General features: G+C 41.4%; 1 protein-coding gene across 1 annotated transcript; it reads right to left on the bottom strand.

Annotated features, from left to right (window-relative positions):
* Positions 1-900: 900 nt before the first annotated feature.
* LOC136582771 (solute carrier family 22 member 20-like) lies at positions 901-10,994 on the bottom strand. Its single transcript, XM_066584009.1, has 11 exons — positions 10,898-10,994; positions 9,560-9,984; positions 9,116-9,219; positions 8,659-8,813; positions 7,856-8,024; positions 6,224-6,347; positions 5,276-5,391; positions 4,502-4,716; positions 3,161-3,269; positions 1,814-2,020; positions 901-1,324 (listed from the first exon to the last, which is right to left on the bottom strand). Exons 2-11 carry the CDS (start codon positions 9,941-9,943, stop codon positions 1,231-1,233), a joined length of 1,677 nt encoding a protein of 558 aa, XP_066440106.1. The 5' UTR covers positions 9,944-9,984; positions 10,898-10,994; the 3' UTR covers positions 901-1,230.
* Between the last annotated feature and the right edge of the window lie 629 nt (positions 10,995-11,623).

Raw genomic sequence — 11,623 nt, 5'->3', positions numbered from 1 at the left:
TGCATCCTTGACCTGCATACATGGCACAAGAGGTACACTGGACAGCATTGTCAGTCATGGAGCACATTCTAAATGGAGACCGTACAGAGGGATTAGATAAAAGTAATATTTGCAAAAATTCTAATGAATAAGCAGTAACTAAATATAAGTGACTCTTCCAAAGTCTCTGAATCCAAACTCACTAATCTCAAGTCACACACTTAAGGCACAGTACACTTTAGAAGAAAGTGCATGGAGAATACAGCACGCTCGCTTGCTTGTGAAGAAAATAACATGATGATTTGCCATACAAACAATCCAACAACATGAAATGTAAAAATAAGCACTTTATTTAATATACATTGCACAAAGAAAATAATGCTCACCTCCCTCACATATTGTACAATTAGATAGATACTATACATAGCTTGTACATTGTGAATATCAATGAGACACATTAAACAGGAGTGTGAACTCTTCATCTAAAAATATAAATATAGATCAATTTTTCACTATGTCACTTTCCTGAAAGGCTTCATTAGGTTGCTGTACATAAAACAGCGATACTTCCCATTGATGGGACACATTGTTCAGAATTTACCATTTACCTTTGTTCTAATCTCCCACAAGTATTTGCTCTGCAGTACTTTCTTTGGCTGCCATCTTTGTTGGACTCTTGGCTTTAGACAACTCAGGTAATAATATTTATAGGTAACTCTTACTGCCCTTTAAGTAAAACTATTGCTGTGTGCAGACCTACAACATATTGTACTTTTAGTGTTACTTCAGTAAATACATCACATTAATGTTACATCTGTATATATCGCTATATATGGTTTGTAATGTATATCTCAGTATATCCCAAGTATACAGATATTACTGTATTTATACTTGGCCCAACATGATTGAATAAAACTGGTGTATTATCCAACGGCTTGTTCCATATAAAGTCTGTAATAATTGTATAGACATCTCTGTAGGCTTTAGTTTTTCCAGAATGATCTGGTAGTATATAACCAAGGTAACGTTCTGCAATGGTGTCACTGTTCTTGAGTATGCAATATCTATGTGTATTTAGGATAGTCCATAACCCATATAGCCTTGTCTTTGAGATGATTCAGTTGCGGAGGCTCATCATGAGTGTTGAGCGCTTGATGCTGTCTTAATGTAAGAACTGATGCATAAGGCCGTCCTGAGTCCGCGTGATACAAGACATAATATATACCAAAGTCTGTGAAGTATTGAAAGTTGTCATATTGTCTCTTTGAAGGTGTCTGGTTTCTTGTTAAGTAATTCAATCTCCAATTTCACTTCATCTTCTTTTATCCAAATCTTTTTTAGCCTCCTGAAGATGGAACAAAAAACAATTGATAAATAATGGAGCCCAGATAATGATCTGGTCTGAAGCACATGTCTACAAAACCCAAATGGCTGTGAACTAAAAAGATTTTCCATTACTAGGTTTTGTCCTTCCCCTTAAAAAGTATGTGTGGTGTAGTAGAAAGCAGAAATATCTTGGACAACCCCTGTTAACTAGATTCCAGGTGGTCCTGCTACTGGGATCCCCCAGCAATAACTCAGAAGGAAGTGACTGTATTTTGGTTCTGCCATTAATCCTCTAGAGTGAGACAGACTATGAATGGTCACCATGTAATACAACATAATATATGTCTGTCTGGCCACAACCTCCCCCAGTGAAATGAGGCTGATCCCTGGGAGTTTTGGGAGCTGCACCTAGGACGATCAGTTTAGCGCTATGGAGACTTTCTAGAGGCAAGAGCCTGTCCTAACTTTTAAGCAGCTGTTAAAATGTGTCTCCCTATGGACCACTCACTTTTCTTCCACCTCTTTAATGGTGTCCAGTAGAGGCCTATTGCGAGTCTCAGTCAGCAGACAAATAGCAGCAATACCAGATAAAACAGGAGCGGTGCCAAAGATGACAGCCGGCAGAATTGGGATGTGATCTCCAATTAAATGAATCACTGGTGCAACTACGGATCCAACTCTAGCATTCATGTCTGAGAAGCCCATACCTGTTTGCCTGTAATACATAAGGAACAAGATAAATGATCTGATAAATTCAGAAATAAGAGTGCCCTTTATGATAGTGTTCAATTTAGTAAACTTCCATTGACGCTTATTTGGTAGACAATAATCATGAAAATGGCTGTTGTCAACAAGATTAGTGTGTATACCGTGTTTCCTCCAAAATAAGACCTACCCTGATAATAAGCCCTACCTGGATTTTCAGGGGTGTGTGAGGGGGTTGAAATATAAGCTCTGCCCAAAAAATAAGCACTATCTATACTACATGAAAAAAAACAATACTCACCTAGCAGTTGCCGTTCCGGTCCCCTCTGCTGGGCTGCGGCACTATTGCAGGCTTCCTTGCAGTCCTCAATGCAGACGGAGCATCTCTTGTTGGTGGCGGGGCTTGAATCCCCCGGCTCCAGCAAGCGATTATTCCGATTGGTTTAGGAGCGCCGTTTGAGCCAATCAGAGACAGTGCTCGAAGAACCAATCACAGCCATTCATTAAATGATATCATTAAATGGCTGTGATTGGTTCATCGAGTGCCAGCTTTGATTGGCTGAGGCAGTGATCCTGAACCAATCAGAGTAATCACTTGCTGGAGGCAGGGTATTCAAGCCCCGTCACCAGCAAAAGATGCTCCATTGGCATTGAGGACCACACGGAAGCCTGCAGGAACGCGGCAGCCCAGCATGAGGGACCTGAATGACAACTGCTAGGTGAGTATAAGACACCCCCGGAAAATAAGACCCTGTGCCTCTTTTGGGGCAAAAATTACTATAAGACAGGGTCTTATTTTTGGAGAAACAAGGTATATATCAGACACTAGTCACCACTGTCCTTGTCTTGTGCTGGTTCACCTCACCATAAATTCCTCATAACTAATAGCCTTCTATATAGTAACTAGAGATAGTGTGCCCTGTGCAGTTTCCCACCACCCGGTAGGCAAATTGATTGTTCTAAACTTTGTGAGAGCCCCATATCAGCAGCAAAGAAAGAGAGCTGTTACTATTGTAATAACTCTTGGATGACAGGCATAGCTACAACCAGCCAACTAAGTCTCAGTAGTAACATTTATTTCCATCCTCAGAACCTCTAACGGCTTCTTTCTTCCTCCATATTCCCCGATGTAATTATCAGCAGGGCTCACCTTATTTCAGTAGGGAAGAGTTCTCCAGAATACAGATAAGCGCACATAAAAGCCGAGGCGCAGAACCCTTTCCCCAAAGCAGCCAACGCTGTTCTCAGAGCTCGCATGTCTGCAATGACAAAACAGGAGTGAACCAACCATGATACATCTGCCTTAGGCCTTAGTCACACGGGCGTTTTTTCACGCGATTTGCGCATCGCATAAACGGATGCGCATGCGCAAATCGCGTGACCGGCGCCGAAAAATCGCCCGAAAATCTGCTCCTAGCCGCGTTTCATTAGAAACGGGCCGGAGCTGTCCAGCGCATTGCATTCAATGGAGCCGGCAATACAGCCGGCTCCATTGAATGCAAGCGCTGCGGGCGAGTGTGGGATGAATTGTCGGGAAGGGGTTAAATATATAACCCCTTCCCTGCAATGCATCCTGAAAAGTGAAAAAATAAAAAAAATGTATGTACTTACCTGCTCCTGGCAGCCGGAGATCCCCACGGCCGTCCTGCAGTGGGTGTGAAGGGGGTGTGACTCAGGCTTGCCCCTGATTGGCTCAGCGCTGAGCCAATCAGAGGCAAGTCTCAGTCACACCCATTCATGAATTCATGAATGTGTGTGACTGAGATCAGCCTCTGATTGGCTCAGGCTGAGCCAATCAGGGGCAAGCCTGAGTCACACCCCCTTCACACCCACTGCAGGACGGCCGCGGGGATCTCAGGCTGCCGGGAGCAGGTGAGTACATCCTTTTTTTTTATTTTTTCACTTTTCAGGATGCATTGCAGGGAAGGGGTTATATATTTAACCCCTTCCCGACAATTCATCCCGCGCACGCCGGCAGCCCATTGCTTTCAATGGAGTCGGCTGTATTGCCGGCTCCATTGAATTCAATGGGCAAACATCGTTCTTCTCTTCCACAGCTGTTCCAGCTGTGGCAGAGAAGAATGATTTGTCTTCTATATGTTCTCAATGGGGTCGGCGCTGCTGCCGCCGGCCCCATTGAGCGCATATAGAGAAGAGAACAGGAATCGCAGATCGCAGATAGGTGCGATCTGCGATTTCTGTTCTCTAATTTATCGGACGAGCGCATAAAAAGCGCTCATGTGTCCGATACCATTGCAAAGCAATGGTTTTAAAAAATCGCCGGACGCATGCGCATGCGCAAATCGCGGCAATAAACGCCCGTGTGACTGAGCCCTTATGCCGCAGAAGTGGAGGAAATAAACTGAAATCTCACATTTTCATTAAAAAAAAGAACTTAATTGAATTGTCTGTATGCAGTTATGTTCATGTAATACATACATATAACAGACAGAATTAAGATCGGGAATTTTTATTTTTATGTTCGACCTACCTATTGGTACAAAGATATTAGCAATAATCATGGAACCAGCAAGGATGAGGAAAGTGCCCTGTGTCACCCTTCTCCCTATGTAGCTCATTGTCAAAGCCGCCACAAACTTGGCTGGGACATCAATGGCGCCAAAGCAGAACTGTACGAGGTAGATGCTGATTCCAAACTTCTGCAGGTCCATAGCGAGCCCATAGTAAGCAAAACTTGTAGAAAACCTGAAGGTATCGATAAATGTAGATTGTTAGATGATATAGCATTCTTGTTGTCATTTATCTAAATGCTTTTATTGCTGCATCTGCCGGTCACGGATTATGATGAATACCATTATACACGGATCACTGGAGACCATTTCTTGCGCAGGTCTCCAGTTTTTACTTCACGGGTAATTCATTGGCAGCTGGATTTGCCTTTGTAAACTTCACATTTTCCATTTCTATATTTTTCTATTTTTATCCAGATTTGTTTTTAAAAATTCAGATATAGAAGTCCAGGAAGAGGACCAGATGTGGTGATAAAGTTATGACCTTTATCACCTTAGCCATAAAGTCCAAGGTCTTAATGTGGCAAAGTTATTAGATAAATGTTGGCAGAATAGACTGACAATCTGATGAACGAGGGTAGCTCAGCTGTCCCCTTATATATGTTGTCAAGGGGAAAGAAGAAATCTAATCCATTGTTTCCCCAGTGGACAATTATTGACCGGGTAGTGATCCCCTTATGATTTATGACCCGGTCTCTGATAAAATAATGTAACAGTGATGACAAGTAACTCACCAGACCATCATCAGACATCCTGTGATCCGTCTCATTCCGGGGGTTCGGATAAGATCCAGTATGGTGTGAGAGGATTTTCGGTTGGAAATTTCATTTTGCATTTGTGAAATCACCTCCTGTAAGTATAAAAGTACAACATGAAGTATAGAAGCCAGAAGTACAGAAGTCTGCATACATGTAATAGGGACATTGCCGTATGACTACAAAGAAAAGGGGCTTAACCTTACAATTTGTAGTAATGTAGTTTACATTTATAGCTAAGAGCTTTTATCTTAGATCTTAAGGCCTCAAGTCCCCGGGCGGTACATGTTCTGTGGGCGGGAGCCTCGCCACGGAATTTCACTCTGCTCGCAGCATGAGGACATTGCTTATCATCAGTCTGGATGCGTGTAGGTCATCTGGCATCTCCTCCGTGCATGTGTGCGGGCCCGCCAGCCGGAACACCCCCCCCCCCCCCCCCGCACATGCGCAGTGGAGATTTTTTGAAAAAAATCTCCTGCTTTCCTGCGGGGCCTGCAGCACACTCCAAGTAACAGTTCTAAGTGTGCCGCAAATCGGACGGCTTCCATTGACTCCTGGAAGCTGTCTCTGTGGGACCTGCAGCAAAACGCAGCATGTTGTGATTTGTTTTCCGGACCATTGCGTCCGGAAAACAAACCTGCCTGGTTTATTTAAGCTACGAGCGCCTATAATTGTCTATGGGCGGCTTGAACTCCGGATCATCCGGTCGGGTGCCCCACGCGGATCATGGAATTCAAACCCGCCTGTGGACATGAGCCCTAAGAGGAGACATCATTCTTCAAGTGAAACAAATGTAACACATAGGAAAAATTTTTTAACTTGATATATCTATATAAAAGGCAAAATCTGTTTGTTTGGTCTGGTCCAATTTAAGTGAAATTTAGCTTATACACATTAATTGGAATTTTAATATATTTCTTTCATCACCTCTTTTGTCAGTTTAAGCCCTTCCTCCAGTTTGCCGTTCATTTTTGCCACACGACGCAGGTTGGTTAAGGCTTGGTCCGTCTTTCCATTTAAAATAAGCCACCGGCCAGACTCTTGTAAAAACCTGCGTTCACAAACAGAATCTATTAGATGGATCTCTGCTGCCGTCATTATTATCAACCATGAAAAGCCGTAAATAACACTTATGTCACCGCAGTGAGCAGCGAACATCAATGTGCTCCTACATTATAACAGAGTCATCCAATTGTAGCAAATAACCCTTAGATATGTTTTCTGTTAACCATTTAGTTGACAGTCCATGTTATAGATCCGTAAAGGTAGCCATAGATGTTGCAATAATTCAACCTGAATTTAGGGGTCCAAGTGATGATCTAACAGAAATGGTTTCCAATGTTTGAAAATTCTTAGTAAAAAATGGCTAAAAATCATAGCAAACGTTAGCAAAATATTTTGCATATGATTTTGTATGAAGTGTCAGTATCAAAAGTAGCAATAAAATACAACAGCAAATAAAATAAAGATTAGAAAATAATTGTCTGCTGTCTAATGTAAATTCATAAAGAAAGAAAGATTTCCTGTGACACAGCAAATATAAGTACCCCAAATTATCAATAAAGTAGTTGTGGTAGTAACAGTAGTAGCAATAGCTGTAATAGTAGTAGTAGCAGTAGTAGCTGTAGTATTAAGAGTAGTAACAACAGTAGTAACAGTAGTATTAAGCCTGGTTTAGGCACAACGATTAATGTTCAGTATAATCGCTGTGTGCTTTTTTACAGCGCAATGTGATCGCTCAAACCTTGCGCTTCGAGCGGGTAATGCAGAAGACAAGCAGGGCCGCTTGTCTTTTGCATCCAGCTATTCTCTGCTCGGAGTGCCTGACTGTTATACAGCCGAGCGCTCCGAGCGGAGGATGTAGAAGACAAGTGGGGTGTCCCCGCTAATCTTCTGCATCCAGCTGTTCTCTGCTCAGAGCACCTGACTGTTATACAGCCAAGCGCTCCATGCGGGGTATGAAGAACACAGCTGGACCGCTTTGTTCTTCCTACCCTGAAACAATAGTATCAGCTGTATCCCGCTGTGAATTCCTGATAACTGAACGCCGATCTTTTAGCATGCTAAAAGATCAGTGATCAGTGACGGCTTAACGAAAACTGCACAAAGTCAGTGCAATTAGACACAACGATTATCGCTTAAAGATGGCTTTGAGCGATTTTTGAGTGCAAATCGTTGTGTCTAAAGGTGCCTTTAGTAAAAGTAGTAACAGTAGTAGTAGTAGTAACACTGGTAGCACTAGCTGTGGTAGTAGTAGTAGCAGTAGTAGCTATAGTATTAACAGTAGTAAAAGCAGTATTAACAGTAGTATTGGCTTAAGTAAATATTCAATAGATTTATAAATGAGTATATAAAAACAAGCTTGCAGGGATATGTTGATGTGAAGACATTTCTCATCATTTCTACTGCCCCAACCACATACCATTGGACTGAGAGTATTACATATAAAAAAATGTATGTTTTTATATTTTCTCATGAGATTATATAAGAGCGAAAGAAAAATATAAAAACATCTAAATGATAAAGACTTTGATAATGTTGGAAGTCTAAAGTACTTACCATGAATATATAAAGAAAAGGTAGAAAGGGGCAGTGACAGAGAACTGCAGCCAGCGCCAGTCACGAATTGCATATGCCAGTCCTGACAGCACCATCTGACCAGAAGTGAAGACGTAACCAATGAAAGTTCCTGCCAGTGTGCGCCCTTTGACTGGCATCCATTCTAACACTGCCAACATAAAGTAAACCCAAGAAATTAGAATATTATATAGATTACAACTTTTCTACTCACTTTGTCTACGAGTTTTATTATTATTATATGTATGGCTGGACAAGGGCTACTAAACATCTTTGTGACTTTTGAATCAATTTCTTTGCTTCACCTTAACATTATAATCTATCAGGATGGTATACTAATGGTATATGATTTATGTGATAGTACAGTACATGCCCTATAGTAATGGTATATGATCTATAGTAATAGTATATGATCTATAATGGCATAGTGAAAGTATATAATCTATTTCTGCTATTTTATGTAGTTTGATGGTATATGATCTGTCGGATGATATATGATCTATCTGATGGTATATAATCTACAGTAATAATATGGTGATGTTTTGTGATTTATTTAATTGTATACAATGCATCTGATAGTACATGATCTATAGCTATGATATATGTTCTGTTAGGTGGTATATGACCTTTAGTGATAGTATATGATCTATCTTACGATATACAATCTATAATAATGGTATATTGAGGATGTTTCATATATAGTGATGGCATAGATCAGGTACATGATTTCTGTGGTGGTACTACAATGGATTACAGTAGTAAACAGCATAGACAATAGCACTCACTTAGGCACAGTGTGTTGAGTAAGACGCTGGAGAAGGTCATGCCACTGATGAGTCTGAAGAACACGTAGCAGGGGAAACTGGGTAGGAAAGCAACAAGAGACCCGGCTACTGACATTTGCATATATGACCAGATCAGGACTGTTCTACGGCCAAACCTAAAAGTAGAGTGGAAAAAGTCAAAGAATGAAAATTATACTGCGAATAGGGACAAACTATAACAAGGGAAATAGAAATGAAAACTAGAAGAACTATTGGTGGGTTGGCTCTATGCAGCTAGTTGGCGCCTTTCTTTGTATGGCTATTAGATGTAAATATACATCTACTTCAGGGTGACTATTTAGCCATCAATGCCAATGAATTATGTTCATTGTATCTTTAGCCACAGGCATTGACTGCACAAGTTAAGTATAACTAGTAGAAGGGCCACATTGTTAACATGTTGAAAAATTAAATTTACCTGTCTGAAATGCCTCCAAAAATAGCTCCTCCGAGTAAAACCCCCACCATGTACACCGACTGTGCCATCTGCTTCATGGGGCGCAGGTCACATATCAGATCCCACTGCAAAATAAAAGGTAAAATTACAGGGATGCCGTTTAGGAGATTTGCCTACTTATGGTTGTATTGGACTATCTACATAGCAGTTTCTTGGGGTAAATACATTGAAAAATATAGTTGTAGGATGGAACATCATATTTATGAAGCTGCTAACATTGTTTTTAGTCTGTGGTATAGAGGAAACTGGTACACCACTCAGATGGTGAAACAGTATATATACATCAATACCATTGTGTTTATAAAATAAGAGTAATTTAAAGTTTCAAGTAAAGAAAATTAAAAAAAACACAAATCTTTGTAAATCCGGATTTGAAGCAAGAGCTACATATATAGTGAATCTTACCTCCGTGATGATAGAGGACCTTATAACACTCTTGTCATAGACCCATCCATCAACACATGGTTCTGTTTCTATTTCAGTGATATTTGGGAGAGTACCATTGAAATTAAGAAAGCTCCATTGGGGCTCCTTGAATCTCTGGCATCTTGCTGGCAGACCCCTCTCATCCGTGGGCACGGTTACCCTCAAGAGATCATGGTAGGATAAACCTTCCGTTCCATTAAGACCAGGTTTCGGCTCACAGTGGTGGCCTGGAAAAGCAGCGGTGAAGTTCTGTAGGAAGTTGTGGCAGGCCACCATACAGACAGGAAACGCCAGGAGTAAACTATGGAGTATCTGGAAAGTGCCAACACCACCGATTCGATCGAGTAGATTTGCAAATGTCATGTTGTAGGTCTATGTTGTGAAGCAGGATCGGAAGGACTGAACTACCAAAAGATAAAGAAATACTTAATAAATACATCCCGCTTCAAAATGAAATGTTAAAACACAGAAAAGTTATAATGACAATGGAACATAGAACCTTTTTTTTACATTTTTTTCATGCAGCATCCATGGGCATTACTATAGCAGTAGCTGCAATATCTTGGCTGCCAAGGGTCCCCACAAGTACAGCTATGTTAATTTTAGTAGGGAACATATGGTGGTAGGTTTGTGTTACTTGTACATTTTTCTTTCTGCATAATGTATCAAATATAACACTACTATCTAACCTATTATGCCACTCTTAGGAGCTCTGATGCAATAGGAACTAGTGATGAGCGAGTATACTCGCTAAGGCACTACTCGCTCGAGTAATGTGCCTTAGCCGAGTATCTCCCTGCTCGTCCCTAAAGATTCGGGGGCCGCCGCAGCTGACAGGTGAGTTGCGGCGGGGAGCGGGGCAGAGCGGGCGGGAGAGAGGGAGAGAGAGATCTCCCCTCCGTTCCTCCCTGCTCTCCCCCGCAGCTCCCCGCCCCGCGGCGGCACCCGAATCTTTCGGGACGAGCGGGGAGATACTCGGCTAAGGCACTTTACTCGAGCGAGTAGTGCCTTAGCGAGTATACTCGCTCATCCCTAATAGGAACCCAAAAGGTCATCTACCAAAAAATGGAGCAGTATTGCTCTAAGAGGGCATGTAATGGTTTGTGGGCTCTGTTAATATATGTAAAGCCCTACTTGTCATAAATAGTATGTTTATATTAATTTCTGTTTCAGGATTCCTTCTTGTCTGTGATTGGTCAATAAGTCAAGCAGGACAGTGATAGATATGATAAAAAATCAATCAGATAAGAGTACACCAAGTCATACTGATAGACGCTACTGATACAATACAATGTAATGATGTGTCTATATGCTCACCTGGTAGATTGACAGCTGTTCCGTCAGATGATTGGTGAAGGTAAGGATGTTACAAGGCTTTGGCTACAATTCCACTTGTGCCTCCAGATGGGAGTTGTGCATCCTATAAATCTTGCAGGTAGCTGGTTCCCTTATATACAGTTTACACCTTTAAGAAGAAACTATGTTGGTGAGGTTAATGAGTCACTCAAATTCTAAGAAACTAGTATGAGGTGGAATTCAGGATAGAAAGTTCATCATTATCACTTTAGTAAAGTTTAATCTTTTAGGATCCTGAATTCACATGTATGTTCACGTGGCAGACATGGTGCAGGCATTTTCTGATAATATTCTATTCATTGGAATGAGGCTTCCAGAAAACCATGGACATGAAGCAGGTAATCCTATTTAGTTGGATGCAATGATATTTTTCTGTTGCAAAACGTTCTGGCAACAATCTGACATGTGTGAATATACCATAGATGGATAGATAGATAAATAGATAGAACGATAAATCTCCCTTCTTATCCGAAAAAATGGTTGCCATTTGCTTCTGCGCTGACCTTTGCACACAGAACGTCTTAGGCCTGAGGGAACCACTGTGCCTCCATTCCTTAGACTGTTCCTTCGTCTCTGGATCAGAACAGTAGATCCAAGTCTCATCACCAGTTACCAGTTTGTCCAGGAAATCTGACTCATTTCTTGCAAAATGCTCCAAAACAGCCACCAATGTCTCCACACGTGTCC

Source organism: Eleutherodactylus coqui, chromosome 11 (assembly GCF_035609145.1).
Source record: "Eleutherodactylus coqui strain aEleCoq1 chromosome 11, aEleCoq1.hap1, whole genome shotgun sequence".
Lineage (NCBI taxonomy): Eukaryota > Metazoa > Chordata > Amphibia > Anura > Eleutherodactylidae > Eleutherodactylus > Eleutherodactylus coqui.
The sequence above is the reverse complement of the archived record's forward strand: the minus strand, read 5'-3'. Positions and strand labels throughout refer to the sequence as shown.

Excerpts from the sequence above, each read along its gene's own strand:
- LOC136582771 (XM_066584009.1), bottom strand. The coding sequence starts at position 9,943 with ATGACATTTGCAAATCTACTCGATCGAATCGGTGGTGTTGGCACTTTC. Across the intron at positions 4,717-5,275 it reads GGATGTCTGATGATGGTCTG|GTTTTCTACAAGTTTTGCTT; the intron begins GTGAGTTACTTG and ends CGATACCTTCAG. Across the intron at positions 1,325-1,813 it reads ATTAAAGAGGTGGAAGAAAA|GAGGCTAAAAAAGATTTGGA; the intron begins GTGAGTGGTCCA and ends TTCCATCTTCAG.